The 17,429-nt window shown below is 39.9% G+C and overlaps 1 protein-coding gene across 10 annotated transcripts in view; it reads right to left on the bottom strand.

The window, feature by feature from the left end:
• Positions 1-17,429, bottom strand: part of ZMIZ1 (zinc finger MIZ-type containing 1) — a 349,016-nt gene that overhangs the window by 109,366 nt on the left and 222,221 nt on the right. For all 10 annotated transcript variants that reach the window (XM_030487165.1, XM_030487158.1, XM_030487167.1 and 7 more), the window contains one exon: positions 17,061-17,166. In XM_030487165.1, the coding sequence (XP_030343025.1) occupies positions 17,061-17,166 (106 nt within the window). The remainder of the gene's footprint in view (positions 1-17,060; positions 17,167-17,429) is intronic.

Here is a 17,429-nt window from a genome sequence, read left to right as displayed (position 1 = left end):
AGGAGATAGGAAAGTTCCCTTGGTTTACATAGATTTGTGCAGCCACTTGCTATTGCTGAAGGATCCACTAAGTGTATTAATCATCCCTGATCTTGGCACACTCAGATTAAGCCAAAAATTTCCATAGGAAACATTTTCTGTACTACAGTAAATGAAAACACAGTATTTTCCTTCCTCTTTTTTTTCACCTTATTGGCCCAATCTGGGGGCTTTAGCATTCCATCTGGCATATGCAGCTACTCAAAACCTCTGAAAATCAGGACCTGAGTGAATATTATATACCCATAGAGGGTGCCGGTCTAAAGCAGAAAGGGATTGTAAGTGATCTATTTTTAGGACAGAAATGTCACAGTCAATAGTGAGGCACATATCCTGCTTCACTCTGCCCCAGAGGCAACAGCTTTAAAGGTCAGAAAGCAACCCTTTCTGGAAATACTCCACTTTAGCTTCTCTAATAAGAGCATGCAATTAGCCTTTTGAATGAGAAATTTATTTACCAATAGCGGGAATACTTCAAACTGCACAGACCCTGCATATATGTACACTTCGGGTGGTTGTTTGCCACAAGCACTTAAGACAAGAGATTTACACTGGTTGTTGGAGTCCATGGGATGCCTCATGTGCTTGCTCTCTGCAATGTGAGTACGAGACACAGATTGTACCACTTGTTCTCAACTGTCCCTTAACAGCAATCCCAGAAAAAGAAAGGATAAACGGAAAAGAATGAAGAGTGGGAAATGGATTTGCTCCTCAAAGAACTCTCTCTAGTGGTTGCCAAATGACTGTTTTCTCTCTTCAACTGATTTTTTCAATACGATCTCAAATACTCATACTTGGGATGCTTCCAAACGAAGATTTCAAAGTCCTCATGCAAACAAGAGATGGCATGACGGCCATAACAGCCACCTGCTATCCCTCTGAAGCTTCTAGGGTAACTGGAGAATGGAAATCCAGATAGCTGGTTGTGAAGAGACACAAGTCTTTATGAAGCCCCAGTTGTAACAGGTTCTACCATAATCTGTTACCACAAACACAACTTCTATGCATAAAATGACTGTGCCCCCACTTTAATCTTTCTGTTATCATTATGAGTATTTCAGATATAGTTTGACACTTTAATCCTGTTTAGTATCAAAATACGGAAATGTAACTGGGAAAAAAAAAAACCCTAAGAAAATTGGTAAAGGAATATCCTGGTTTAAATTAATTAAATCATCATCTTAGGGAGAACCATGGGATGCAGTCAAGGAATACTCTACAAAAAACATGGTCCAAAAATCAACTGTTTAGGCCTGAGTTTTTCATCTACTTCACTGGCTGAGATGATGTCTAGCAACAAAGAAAATTTATAGTATATTCATGAGAAAGCTTGCATGATGGGCTGCGTCCTTCCTTTAACTCCATGCACACAACTTCAGCAGCTGCAGTAGCTGCTCCGACTCTTCACCTGAGACAGGATGAGCTGTTACAGGAGAAAGGGAGAAAGGATGATGTGGGAGATACCCACCAGAAGAAAGTGATGCTTTGTCACTGACAGTAGCTCAGCGCTTTTGTTAGAGAATGGTCTCTCATTCACTGTTTGAAGAGCTGCTACCTCTCCGTACTTTGCCTTTCCTACTAAAGGTAACCAAGTCAAACTGAAGCTCTGACTTGACTTACAAGCCACCTGTTAGATCGTGCTACTGTAGACTGCAACTATAGCTGCTTACTAGCATGAAATAAATTTCATGATAGAGAAATACTGACTACTACAAGGTTAGTTCTCCACCAAGGCAGCCTGCAGAGGTAATGGAGCCCTTTTCCAAAAGTGACAGCGTTCAGTCACTACTGGTGAAACTGATGCAGAAGTCATCAGGAAGGAAGGCAATTTTATTTTTATTTAAGCCGCAAAGATATGAATATGTAATAGAATGCATGTAATTTTCTGGCATCTAAAGGAAGATGATTAAATTTAAGCTTCAGACTGGGGCAATTACCTGGAAATAGTGATCAGTAGATAATGTACACCTGAACAAAATGTTGAGCACCTTTTAAACACAAGTCTAGATTGATTTAGCTCTCGTACCTGCTTTTCTTTTTTGAACTTATTGCTGTTGATAACTTTATTAACTTCCTTTGCAGCCCCTAAGTCCCCATGGCATGAGTTTTACCAAGTGGAAGAAATCTGATCTTTTGCAGTGCATCTCCCTGATTAATCCCTTGCTAGTACATCAGGGCAACTTTACTGTGTTATTTAGGCAGGGAGCATAGTTAAAACCTCACAACCAGCCTCAGCTCATTTACGAAATGTGGCTGAAATTCCCCTATGTGTGTTTCTGTGTAAGAAGTATCATGTTGTCCTTCATATTCCTAAAGGGGAAATTGTTATTAAGCCCTTAATTACTCAAGGCCAACAAATAATGGGTTATTTATGTATGACACCATAAAGTAAAGTAACACATGAAACTAAAGGAATCAAAGCTGCTTCTGCCTACATGCTTTCTTCATTTCTGGTTTTGTTATGAAAATGAGTTAGTGATTTGGCTTTCAGAGACTGGAAAAAGGGATTAATTTCGTAAGAGTGGCATGAAGTTGAAAAGATTACTGCACTGGGCACAGTCCTGCCATACTGCAAAGCATACTGCATGGAGGAAAGGGGCCTTAAAAGTACCAGAGATCCAACTGTCACATCTGAGGTATTGTTAGCAAACCATCTAAGAAACTTTAACATATTGACACATCCCTTCACCACTGCAATTCAAATAAAATGCCAGCAACCATTCAGAAGAACTGATGGAGGAAAGGGGGAGTTTAAGCTCCTTCCCATCCACAAAATCATGCTTTGGACCAGCAATGCTGTCCTATTATTTGCTGGCTCAAAAATACTGATTCAGCAAAGTATTAAGCATGTGCCTAAATTTAAGCAGTTTAATTAACTTTGACGTCAGTGAGCCTACTTGTGTGCTTATAATTAGATATGTGCTTGCTGAAGCAGAGCCCATCTGAATAGAATCTCGTTGATTTTAATTTGGCCCTTTGTCTTTGCCCCTCATTTATTCTTTGCAGTGACTGAAGGATTAGTGCTAAGGTTCTGATTCAGGAATGCACTTAAACAACTCATCTTCACTCACAACATGCAAAAAGAGGCTAAGCAGGTCTCAAAAAAAATAAGCACAGACCTATGTGCTTTCCCGAATAATAACAATTTCATGATTGAAGAGTGATGAGAGAGGACAGTTATTTCACCCATAATGTAAATTGGGTGGTCTGGTCTTTCTTTTTGAAAGTCAGGGGTTTTTTAAAAGATACAGAATCTTTTCCGTTTATGTAAATAAAGAGCTAAAAGTTGTGCACCACATCCTATATATGAAAATTTGGAAGTAAGCAGCTACTTCATACAGTAATTAATTCTATATAGGAATCCTTTTCCACTGTTGTTAGATCTTGCAGTGTAGAGGAGCCTGCCATAAATGTCCTATTTCTTCATTTCAGTGATGGCTTTCAGGTCCTGATATCTGGGATATTTTAAGGTCACGTAAAAACAAACACAAAATATTAATAAAGCATAAAATAAAAATAAATACAAAACCACCACCAACAACCCCCCACACACACACATAAAAAAACCTTTATGAAGAATGCTGAGAACATGAACACCAGTCATCCAGACAACAGAACTAACAGTTCAAGTCCCAAAGGGCAGAAGACAGCCAGGTGCCTCCATAATACACACACCAGGGCAAAGCAGCAAGATCAAAGCCCCAGCTCCTGCCAGGCTGCTTTGCTAAACACCTCTAGAGGAAAATCTGATGTCTTTTAACATGCCCATGCAATTGTATTCAGCGCACAGATAGCATCTTGAACAAGCCTTTAAACTCAGATACTTAGCCCATTCTTCTGTGTTTATGGCCTTTTAAAACCTGGAATACATGACAGCTGTTATTAACTGCTGTTAAAGGTGGATTTGGAAGGATACAGCAGTGGAGGGGGAAGATGAAAACCACGAAGTGAGTTCACCGTGGAAAACACTACAGAGTTACTCAATAAAAAAGGAACCCCGAAGAGTACTCCTTCTGAAGACCCTCTGCCATCTATCACAATCCTCATCTACAAAGCTCACTGCGGGGTTCCCTGATCCTCTGTACTGAGATGCTGTGACACAGGGTGGGACGACTGTGCTGCACCCGGGTGCACCACTAACAGAACCACCGTCAGGTGCCTGAGCTGCACGCAGCAACTGAAACAGCAAAGATCCATTAAGCAGTTTGCATTAACTGTATTTGTAAACACACAGCTAAAATATCAACAGGTCTTTGAAAACTATCCATCACAAATGCCACTGATGTAATGATTTTTCAGAAACCCTACTTAAAACTGTGTGCATGTAGCGAGATGGCTAGTCCTTTATTTACTTGAAAACCGTTGGGCACACACCTGAAGTTCTGCTTTCGGAAGAACACCAGGAAAAAAGTTTTAAAAGTTCCTGCCTCAAATTACACTGAAAAGAAAGCTAATGATACAAAGTGACCAACTATCCATTTACTTCATGAGTGCATTTGGAGACCCAAGAACAGAGTAAGAACAAAGCAGTTGAAATATTAAAGCAATGTGCTTTAAGTGACAGAACTAATACAATTCTTTTAAAGCTGTTTAGTTTGTTATGATAGGCTGACATACTGGGGTTGAAGAAGATGTAGGCAAATAATTCATTTAGGTAGTAATTTAAGTTATAGGGATATTATTTGCTTATTAACTTGCACATGCCACAAGAGAACCACATTATTACCTGCAGATTTCATAACACTTCATTACCCCATTCCCATTACTTTGGATTTTGCATCACTCTATGATTGGGTTTCCTTGGACACAACTAGATTTTTTTCTTCTTAAAATTTATATTTTTACCCTAAGATTCAGTCTCTTAAACATTAACTCATTTGTCTAGAATTTGCCAGCTTTGCAGGCAGAGCAGCCATACGCTGTCCTTTTCCTCTGCTCCCATACTGTGACCTCTCCTTTGCTCTGTATCTTTTTGCTGTGTCAGTAAAAGGAATAGACCTATTTCAACTCTGTCATCTCTACAGCTTTAAACACTTAGAAACAGCTGCCAAAAGAATGGACACCGTTTAACACATAGGACAGATGATGTGTGGTCTGGGCACACTGAAAACACTGAATCTACACTTTGTCACAATCCTGTGCAGCTAGCAGACAAGGCTTTCTCTCCAGAGACGGGGAGATTTGGAGTTCAGAAAAGGCATCTCTAAAAACTAATGCTTCTAGACATGGCACCTTAAAAAGTAATTCCAACATTGCTATAGAAGACAGCTATTTCTGTACAGATGAGCTTTCTCAAGCCTAGTTTTAGATTTTCAATCTGTGACCTTTATAGCTTTATTGACTTCATGATAAGTAAAGAGTTTTGGACAGGGAGATGAAAGGCAGATAAAAACATCACCTATGCAAAGAAATACAACAATAGAACAATGATCCTTTACAGACTTCTTTTTATCCACCTTTGTAGACCAAATGGCACCTGCAGAATAAACAGTTTCCTTTCATGGGGCAACACATATAATTAATATCTTGACTCTTCCAGGTTTCTAGTGTGTTCTCAAACTGCAGTCCAAATATATTTACTTCGCAACAGACACACATCTATGCTCACATTCCTTTCAGATCCTCAGTTTAGTGTTATTTTCTTCTGTACAAAATTCCCGTCCAGAATTACTTGCATCATGCAGAGACCATCAGCCATGTATCAGCACTGGCTTTTTGAAGACTATCCTTAGAGGTCATCATGATCCTTCTAGAGAGTTTATGATTACCTGATTGATCAGTTTAAGATTCAGTTCAATGTGGGGCAAATATATTTCCCATCATTCCTCAATTTGAAAACATAACCCTTTGTTGGAGACCCTGGCTCTTCCTCTCTCTTTGAGTGAAAGCACACATTTGTCACTGATGCATGAAGATGTGAATTCTACCAGATCAAGAAAACATGAGGAGCACAGAACATACTTTCAACTGTGGAAGTCTGCCAGCCTGTACTGCTGACTGAACCAAAGGGCCAATTCCCCCTCTGTTTTTCTAATACCAGCTTCAGTGTTCGCTATGCCACACAAAGGAAAAAAAAAAAAGAAAAGAAAAGAAAGAAAAAGAATAATGCTGAAATGCCTCTGCATATGCATGTGAAGCTGTTCTAAGGGATGCTGAACACCACTCTGCTGTCCTTCGTAAGAACTGAAGCTTAGCTCCTAGCAAGCACTCTACAGGAAGACTTGCTGCTGAACTCCGTCCAATTGACTTCTTTGCCCTGACACATGGTTCGGGTACTCATATTAGCAATAAATTCACTCAGTTTGAGCTGTTGAATTTTGGTGTGTGTCACAGATATCTTATAATCAATAACCAAAGGATCCCATTGGGCCTCCAGCAGTGATGATCCACCAGCTTTGTGTCACAGGCTTGAGAACTTTGCTGTCAGACATTATTCTTGTTTAACATCTCAGCTTTCTGTCCTCTAGAGGCACCGAACACGTGGGGGCTGTTCCCACTTACACAAAACAGGCAACACACGCTTCTTCCCATCCCTCTATCAAGATTCACTAAAAGGCAGCTCACTCCCCAGACCTCACACCAAGCACATAGCTTCATACAATTGTATTGTATGAATATAACCAAGAGTAGTACAGAGGCAGGAACTCCTTGAGCGGCACCTATCTTAGTGTATTGCTGCTGCCTTGGCTGAGGAACTGCCTTATGCCTTCTTTCTCTATTGCTGCAAGTTGGGAGCAACGATTGGCTAGAAAGAATCGGATGAACACAGAATGTGCTCCAGCCAAAGACTTTATGTTTACCTATTAATTTTTCCACACACTGAAAGAAGGAAAAAAAAAAAATCTCTCTTTTGGAAGAATGTTTTTTCTTTCTTCCCTTCTGACAGTTGCTAGACCACAATGTCAGCCTAGCCTTTCTCCAGCTCACAGTGATGCTCATCCTAGGTATCAAATGTATATCTAGCTAAGTTGAGTAAAATTTTAGATCAGAACTTAAAAACAATTTACTGTCCTACAAAGCATGCTAGATGTTGCAACAGGACAGAGAAAAGAGGTTTACACATTTTTGGTCCGAACAAAAGTCTACCTGAAGTCTTTGCTTTTGCTCTCAAGACAGCACAACAGTGACACAACTCTAGTCCATTGTTGCTTTTCCTTTGGTCAAGTCACACTTACTGCAGTTACTGCTAATTATTTCAAACACACACATTTAGCTGTAATACTAGAAGACCTCTGAAACAAAAGCCCCTTACTGCTTGCAATGGCATTTGGCTTTTCAAGGACCACTAGGACAACTCCAACATTCTCAGTGGGAGACAGCAACTGTTATAAATTTCCAACAATTTAAATCTCCCAATCTCATTTTAGACCAGCAGTGAGTCATTTTTTCACACTGAGAATCTAGAGGTCTCTCTGATTCTTTGCCTTAATTGAAATTGCTTCTGTAGTAAATACACTAAATAATTTCATTTGTTTTGTCTATGATGGAAAGACAGTATCTTCCAGAGTGAGCAAGACTAATGTCATTTGGGTCTGACCAGACAATGATAGGGGAGACTATCGCACAAGAAACAAATACCCTGCTTTGTACGCAGATGTTCAGTGTTCAGTTTATCTCCTCAGGAGCAGCCCTGGTTCAGTCTTTTATTATTCAGTTCAAAGCCAAGTCAGTAATATTTGCCTTTAAAAATGTTTAATTTTTTTCTGGTTTTTTATGTTTTCCGTGGAGAGCTTGCTTTAGAAGATGCACATTCTAAACTAGTCTGCAAACCTGAAACAAGGGATTGGTGTCTGTGGCTGCACGTTCAAATCTATAGAGCCCTAAACAGAAATAAGGAATATATTGAAGGGGGTTGAATTCAACCGTTAGTTTGACTTTCTGTATGAAATGTTTTACTACTTTCAGTTTTGCTGAGAGTGAAGCAGAGACTCAGTCCATAGAAAACACAAAGAAACACTGGTTCTTTGTAACATGCAAGCATGCAAGAAATACATATTCTCAACAATAAAGCATAGGTACAACAGAGTTACCTACTATACAGACAGATAAAAGACTCAAAGAGATTTGCTTAGGACTGCACAATATCCAGCATCTTAATGCTTGGTGATTTCTTCCTTCTAGCACAGCAGGAAGTCCTATCCATGAGCCCCAGCCCCAACCACCACATCTATGAAGACATCTTAGAGGAGCAGAGACACACTGACCACCATACACTTCACATCCAGATTTTCCCAAAAGCCTGGTGTAAGTCACAGAAATAAGATTCAAAATTTTAGTTTGTAATTTCAGATTCTTTTGAGTTTCAGATTCTTTGAGATTTTTTTGAGTGAAATCTCATCTCTTCCATTTATTCCTCAAGTCAGGTGTTATTGATAACTGCTACAAAGTATGATTTAGCACACACAGGCATGGCAGGAATAAATAAGGAAAGTATGGATTTATTAGGATATTCATAAATGTTCACGGGACACAAATATCCTTGCAGTTTTAATCAGACTATCAAGAAATAAAAAGGGAGTGTTTACCTCGGCATCTGGAAAACCTGCAGAGGAAAGCCGATTTGATGGTTTTCTTTACATGTTTTATTGAAATTGAAGTAAGTTTAGACAAAAAGAATCCATTAAATGGAAGCAATCCAGGAGCCTTGTAAAACGTGAACATACAAACATCTACTGAACTTCTCAGAAGAGAAGTTCACACATAGAGCATATTAAAAGGAACAATACTGCATTTGTTTTAGTAATATATTACTGTCCTGGTTTTGGCTCGGATAGAGTTAATATTTTGTCTTAGCTGAAACCAGGACAATTACTTAAATAGCTCTCTTCAAATCCATTTTCTGCTTTTCTGTGGTCTTTCTCCTTGAATTCCCTCTCTTGGAGAGGCACAAAGCCTAATACAAATTAGAACAATCTACCATGATGAATCCTTATGATTATTTGATTATTCTCTAATTGGTATTTAAATGAATGTATTTTATCACATAGCACTTATGTAAATACCTTGCTATTGGCGTACTTTAACAGGTGTACTTGAACAGGAGCATTAGAAAAGATGAAACACTATAATACTTATTCAGTAAGACTTCTCAGTACAGAAATCTCTCTTTTTAAAGAGAAATACTACATATAACGTCTTGTCTACTAAGCAGTGTGTTTCAGAGAGTGTTGTCTCTAAAACATTCAGAGCAAGAACTTTTCTTAACAGGCTGACTACGTGCTGCAGAAGAACCTGCAGGAATTAGGAACGATCTGAAATTCTGACGAGTGGAACCTCAGTTGTATTTAGGAAGTGAACTTGCTGTCCTGGAGCTTGATGATCTGATCTGTTCGCACAGTTAATGCTTTCGGTCGTTCAGCCCTTCAGCAACAAAAAAAGCCACCAATCCCCGTGAAGTTGCTATGTTTCTGTTCTCATAGCTGGACTCCTTGTGCATTTCTTTGAATGCCTTCAAGACACACAGGCTGATAAAAGAGCACTGGCAGAGGTACATTTGGATGCACTGCAGCTCAAAAGGGAACAGGTTCAGGACTGCATGCTGTAAACTGAGAAAAGGTAACTTGTAAAGGGCAAATGCCATGCTGAAGAGTTTGCTTTCTTCTCTCCCATGAATATAGGTATGTTTTCACAGCTGCATTCCTTCTTACTTTCCATTTGCAACTTACCTCATTTTAAGAGGGACAGATATGTTACTCAAAACAACAGAAAATAAAACATTAAAATTCACACTGAGATCAAGCTCTAGTCTGTCTCTATCAGCAAATTTTCAGTTGCTCTCAGCACATATGGGATCCCTGAAGCAGAAGACAGAAAACAGTGATAGAAATCAACAGAAATCTTCTCTGAAGAATGCCAGTTCCCGTCCAAACAAAAGTATGTTGTGCACATTAGGAAAAGATACTGCCCAGGAATTGCATGATGCGCTAATTCACTATACACTTCAAAACCACAGCCAAGTGAGCATTCAGATAAGTACCAGCCTCATGAAAATCCAAGGCACAGACTAAGAAAACAGCAGGGCTAGTTTGCTGCTATAGCTGAGTCTCTGCAATTTTCCTAAGTGCTACAGTAAAGGCATTAGTGCAAAAATGTTCCAACCTGGCCACAGAGGTTTACTGCTACATGTCTCAAAGTCAGAACTGGTACCATGGTAACAAGGGCCTGACAAATGTCAAAAAGAACAGGCCAGATAAAACACCTGATATTTTGGCTAGACAAAATAAAGAAGCAGCAGCTTGGCTACACAACCTCCTTTATAAACAAAGGTGCTCAAGTGCACAACCGAGCAGTGAGTGCCAAAAAGGAAGTAAACTTCCATTACGGCAAAATAATACCTGTCTACATAGACATGTCATGAGGCCCTAAAACTCACATTAAAGATGAAGAGGAATTGCCAACCTGAGGATAATGAAAGTCTGACACAAGCATGACTGTGTTTCTTCTGAGAACAGAAGGCAGACCAAATGCATCATCAGCAGACATTTCTGAGGCAGGGAGCAGGAACAGCTCAAATAAGGAAGGCCTAGTCAGAAAGAGCATCTCTCATTCTGCAGGCTCTTCAGATACTCCATCTCGAGATGGAGTCTGAGAGCTGACTCCTGACAAGTCTGCTGCATGTCAAGCCAACCTGACAAGGGCTTGAGATACAGGATATAATTTTTCAAACTGCAGGTTTTTCAGAGTTTTGTTCTGAGTAAACTCACAGGAAAAGATAAATGGGCAAAGTCCACTGTGCCTTCCCGGTGATCCCCTTTTCTGCAGTCAGTGTAAATGTGGCTGTCACAGACTACACACATGAAGTAATGCTGCTTGCCACTAAGCAACAGTACTGGCTGTGCTTTCCTTTGGTCAAGGGAAGTTGCCAACTTCATTAACAGAAAGTAATGAAACTAACCTCATAATCTGAATGAATTAAGAATTGAATTACTCATTTGTTTGTACTGTCCACACTATAAATCTTTAGGTAAGAGAGGCTTAGTTGCAACGAAGGTATATCTTGCCAATGCATGTTCCAGAACAGAATTATTTTAACTGTATGATAGCAAAGCATAGGTGTCCCAGCTAAACCATGGCTCCTTTGCATCGGATACATATCTAAAGGGGAAAAGGTAGTTTCTGTCTTGCATAATATTGAATTTAGTTAAACTGGGAAAACAAAAGTGAGATGGAAGGTATGTTATTATCCTTGCTTTAAAATCATAAAACTACAAACCAAAGAACAAAGCGGCCAATGACACTCAGTCTGTGCTAAAAGCTGGGAAGTGAACCTAGAGATCACCTGAAATGTAGGCAGTCTTCTGCCTCAAAAGCTGTTTCAGAAAGTAACAGCTAAAATAAAATGCTGCCTTTAGTTTTAATGAAGAGTGTCAAGTGGACAGTTGTGGGATCACCAATGGATCGGACAGCTGCATGGAAATGTAGCAAGAATTTGGGACTATACAGATAAACAGTTCTTATCCAGCTACCAGCTACATCAAGAACCACATTATACAGTCAGATTCATGTTTATTGAGTTTTATCTTTAAAAAGGCAGTTTGACTTGTCCATTTTCCTTTCCTATGCTCCCTCCCTCTTTGCTGTCATTCCAACTGAAAAGCTTTTTCAAATGCACCTGCCCTAACAGTTCAGAATTCCCCCTTATTTCAGTAGTTTTTTCAATTTATACCTATATGGTTTTGTGCCAATACTGTCCTGTAGCTTCATGACTCTTCTTGTTCCAAGTTGTTTACTTGTTAGTAGTTACACACATTTCATAACTCTGCTCAGCTTTCAATTCATGAACAGCCCAAGCCAAGCTCTACTACTCTGCTTTCATAAAGCTGCCTACTCATTCTTCTTATCAGGCGCTTTCCTAGGTACAGGTACAGCATTTGTATTTCTTCTCCAGTCATATGAGACCACTTTGACTTGACTGATTTGCTGAAAATCTTTGGTGTGAGGCATGAGGCTGACAATTCATATGCTATTTCTTTCCAAATGCAGGCATGTCGATCACTTGGTCCCTTCAAGCTGGAGGGATGCCATTAGCCTTGGCTGTAGTAACTTCCATTCTATACTTGTAATCCTTTTAGCTGCCTCGCTTTGCCTTGTTTCCACAGATAATGTGAGCATTGTTATCGGAAACTTAAGCAAAGTCTTCATCTAGCCTTACAGTCCCCCATAATCTAGAGGTTATCCTTACTTTCTATCTCTTCCTCATTCATATTGCAGCCTCATTTCTTCTCTCCTTTTCTCTCATTTCTGTAAGTTTGATTTGATAATACACCAAAATATACTTTGCCCAACCTATGCCCTTGAAAAAAGACAGTAAAATATGTTAGATGATATACTCTGACCAGGACATACCTTACGTCTTTGTGTCTTGTCCAGTGATGTTTTAACACCACCATTTGCCAGTACTCTCACTGCAAATACCTTTGTCAACCTTTGCCCAATTTATTCACATCTTTTGTATTATATTCACTAGGAATAGCCCTATTATTTTACAGTTATAGTACAATGATTAAAGCTAAAAAAATAAAGAAAACAATGTAAAATCCTCAAATACCATGAAGTTTTAGTTTACGCTTCATATAAAATTATGATTATTAAGTAATACTGCTCTTGAAAAGAAAAATCAAAAGCACAACCAGGCAGAGCCTAAGGGACTGAAAACAAAGCAATATCAAAAAGGGTTGCTATCTCTGCTATCAAACATCTAACACTTAGCTGCCCATCCAAGCTATCACAGCATTTGTTTGCTGTAGCTTCTCCGTGATTGCTGAAGTACCTTTTCTGCACAGTTCTGCCCTCAGGCTCCTTCCTCCCTCTCTCTGTCTTTACAGACATACTGAACAGAGTCCTTTTCTGACAAAGCTCCCTGTATGATCTCATCCTGTCGTCCCCTTGTCTGGCCTCAGCTTGGCCTCCTGACAAAAGCAAAAGTAGCTACAAGCGCAATGGAGTTCAGTAGCTTGATAAAGAATTAAAAAAAAAAAAAAAAAAATCAAGTAGAAAATTATTCCCTTTTGTTACTTTTTCTTTTTCCCATTTTTTTTTTTTTTCCTTTCCCTAATAAACACTGATCGGTGAACTTTGTTTTACTTGAATAGCAGACCTTAAAATAAAGCTACCAAATCACTTAAAATCATCTGCGGGAAGGACAAAGCAGCAGATATCACGCTCAGAAAAGGTTCAAGCAAGCCCTATTCAGAAAGAAAGTCTTCAGGCTTAAGGAAGAAAAAACAGAACACGCAAACACCCATGCACTCACATACTAAGAGCGACTGAAGTTGCTGCAGTTTGAAAGCAAATGAGCAGGCAGCTAACCTGCTGGGCCATTCCCTATAGGTGTCACGGCAAAGGAATTTGCCACAGAAGGTCTGGGGAGAAGCTGTCATGAAAGAGACGCATATATTTTTAAAGGCTTTGTCATTTGTCTTCGGGGTGGGAAACACTGTATTTGACCTCCTGCTGAGGCAAGCAGCCCAGATGCAGCAGCATGGGCAAGAAGAATAAAAGGAGGCACAGCTATTATTTCAGGTACAAACACGAGAAAGCAGAGACAAAAAGCACAGTCATTATCACTACTATTTAAAAGCACACGACAACTTTTTAATACATTTCACGCCATATGGGTGTCCTCACAAGGCATTCTCCAACACAATTTGTATTAGAAAATTATTAACTATCTCAATGGCCAAGGAAAAAGAGACAAGCAAGCATGACATCAAACACCAAACGGTCCTGGATGGGAAATGCTGTGGAGCTGCCAGCTCTTGGTCTGCTCTCCTGCCTTTGCCCTGGCTGAGGCTGTGCCACCTGAGAAGGTTGCTGTCCCACCTGGCTCCAGCCTCTCATCTCCCTGCTTCCTCCCATACAACCACAGTACCCCGATCTGCCACTCATAGCTCCTGTAATCACTCCTCAACCTCTTCAGCTCAGCAGGGAGCTACCACCAAACTGGTTTAAACCAGCTGGGATGAAACCGTGTGGGGCCAACTGCATGAGCCAGAGGTGTGGGTTTCCCATAAAGCTGAGCCAGTTCAGCAGCTGGCTGCTCTGCCCTACAGCCTCAGGCTCCAGATCTCTTCCATGAGGGTTAACAGAGACCCTAAGGCACTGCCAGGGGACACTCACCCTCCTGGAGCCCTGCAGAGAGCCATCTCAGGGAGCCAGTCAAACACAAACCAAGCCATACCAGCAAAAGCTCTTCTGCCAGTACAGGTCCCTGAGCAAGCTCAGCCTGGGAATAGATCCCGAGAACAGGAGCAGGGCTGCCAACTGCACTGGTTCAGCTGCATCTGCGAACCAGGGACGTGAGGCTTGGGTGGTCCACCTGCTCCATACAGGATCGCTGCAGAGCCTGCCAGCCACCGCTGCCAGAACACTCCAGGCATCCCAGCCTGCAGGACACCCGTCAACAAGCCTTGTCCTCAGCTGTAAAGAGGTACTAATAGTAGATGGCCCTTGAAAGGATTTGGTACAAATATTTTCCCCAATGTTCACCTACTCAAATGTATTTTAATTAGAATTTTTTTTTCTTCTTAATTTCAGACTGTCAGACACTAAACAATATGGATTAAAAATGTTTCCAGAGCAATCCCTTTGGCAGCATGAAATTCATACTTGGAGGAATGAATTCAAACCATTATAGATTCTCTTTAAGCCTGAAGGAAGGGAAAACCAAATGCTTATTCATTAAAAATAATGCCATTTAATATCTGCATCAGGGGACTTGTATAGAAAGTGACTGGAAGGAGTGTTGAAGGTGGCTTTCAATAGATGTAACAGAAAAAAGAATAAGTTGCTCAGAACAACATGCAAGCATGCTTGACAACAACTTAAGCAAATCATGAAAGGCAGCTTTCAGTGATGCACACTGTTTACAGAAAAAAGCAAAGAACAATCTCAACATTTGTACAAGATCTTAATGTGGGAGCAGAGCCACTGTTGCTTTAGAAATCACAAAATGTTGATGCACTCAGATGTGGAAATTAACTCTTTCAAAGTCAGGAGGGTCTGAAACAACCTCTTATTTATAATACCAGCCTGTCAGTCTTTCAAGTTGCCCATTCAATGATGTAGCTCTCACAGACTGTATGTGAACGTTACATCTTTAGAGTAGGGGCTATATGTGACATTTCACAAAATACGTTATGGTGTGCTCCAAAGATGAATATTTAATACAGATAATAAGAGCATTAAAAACCACAACATAGATGGGCATGATGAAATCCCTGCAATAACTGGTGAAACAACTGTATACATGGCAAAACTAAAGTAATTGTGAAACCAAGCACTTAAGATCACTGGAAATGAAACAGTTGTATATGCAACTGGGAAAGAGGAAGCAAAGAACTGAGAAGGTTCTTACAATACACTGAGAGAAGAGCACATGATTTCAATACCAGCTTTCCCAGTATTATATCAATTAACAGTGGAAAGACTGAAATCTGTACATATTGCCAGGGTAATGAGTTGGGGGGGAAAAAAAAAAGGCATATATTCACTGAAAGTAATTACTGTTAGAAATCAAAACCTGACACTGGGGTTTTCTAGGACATGATGTCTGACCAGCAGTTTTCAAGACTATGACCTCATCCAAGGCCTAAAGGAAAAGAACTACAACATGAAAGAAGAGATCCAAAGATTCACCACCTCACCCTCACTAACATACTGATAAGAGACACACCTCAGGAAGAACTGTTAAAAGAGGGGATATGACTACTTTTAATAGGTATATTTTCAAAGGAAATAAAATTTTAATGTCTCACTTAATGCACTCATAGCTGGAAACCCTCATTTGACAAGCTTTATAAAGAAGAAATCAAGTAGAGATGTGATAGCTTACTATTGGAGAAGCCCCCTAGAAATTCAGAAAAAAAACGGAGATGGTGCCTGGTCAGCTGAATGTTTTACTTCCACACAGTTTTCCCAGATGAAAATCAGACAGTTTATTCAACATTTAGTAAAACTAATGATCGCTTCCCTTACAAAAAGTAAATCAGTAAGTCCAGTGAATATGCCTCGATATGAAAGCCACTTTTGCACAAGGAATTCCTTAGAGCACTTAGGACAAAAGGTAGCTATGAGTAAAGAAGTTTGGGGCTGATAAAAACTGAAAAGGAATATGCAAAGAAATTTTAACACCCAGTCAGTTGACTACAAATTACTGTTTTGGAAGAAAGTAACCTTTTCTGATGTTCTAAAACAGGGACTGCATACCAGTTTAGTACTGAGCAGAAAAGTTATCCATGCTTAGTCTGGAATGGAACAATTATCTTCCTGTTTTCCAAGCCAGTGCACATTATGTTGACATTCATCAGCTAAGAAAAGGAGAACCAGAATTAAATGCTCCAGTTAAATCAAACATGTGAGAAGCAAAAAGACCCTGAAGTGCATTTTCTACTTTCACTATACAGAGAAGCACTGGCAACACATCATGACCAAGTATTGCTATCTGATCAGAGCCCTGTAACAGATTATTGCTCTAAAATACTGGAAAAATGGCTACTTAATACTATACCAATTGCTTTGCCACTTAGTCTTGGCTCAAAATTCTAAAGCTAATGACTAGATGTACGAGAAACCACAGTACTTGTTTGCACAGACATATGCAGTCGAGGAAGAAAAGGCTGGCTGTAGATATATGAGGGAATGCAGAACAAATGTGAAAGATTTAGAGGTTGACACATGACAGAAAATCAATGATTTACCAAGATGGAGGGGCCTGAGCGTGTTCATTCCCACCATGAAATTACTGAACATCCATACTTCTGGAAGTAACAGTTCTTCTATAAGATCAAACAGGGCAACGAACAGCTCCAGTTGGGAAAACAGGAATTTCCAAAGTCATGCATCCTGAGAAAAACATGCCACTGAAACACTAAAAGCATCACTATAACCACCAAATGCATATTTGTATTTTTGTATTTCGGTTTTGTTCTTTTAAAGAATTTAAGGCAGTTGTAGGTAGCATTTATTCAGAATATGACCATCCAAGAATCAGTAATACACCAAAAAAAAAGGTTTTTTCCTACCAGCTGATTTTGGAGTGAATTTGTCCCTGTTGGCTGCACATACTGCCAGTAGCCTGTATCCAAGATCCAGGTCAAATCCTTGCTGAGCTGCCACTCGACTAACCACCTGCAAAGGGAAAGAGAGAAAGCTTCATCAGGGGTTACTTGAGCTCTTTGCATAATTACATTAACCTGGTTATCAGCACTAATGTTAAGCAACTGCATCTGCTGTGACAGCCACAGCACAAGCATGGTATGAGGCATTGCTCTCCAGTAGCTTCCAGTGCAAGCACAGCAAACCAAACACAGGAGTCCTCCGGTGGTCTACTTATTTGACCACTTGCCAGAAGAAAGGCCAGGTAGATCCACAAAAGATGGAGACACAAAGCT

The sequence above is a fragment of the Strigops habroptila genome, chromosome 5 (assembly GCF_004027225.2).
Source record: "Strigops habroptila isolate Jane chromosome 5, bStrHab1.2.pri, whole genome shotgun sequence".
Lineage (NCBI taxonomy): Eukaryota > Metazoa > Chordata > Aves > Psittaciformes > Psittacidae > Strigops > Strigops habroptila.
This window is presented reverse-complemented; position numbering and strand designations above follow the sequence as displayed.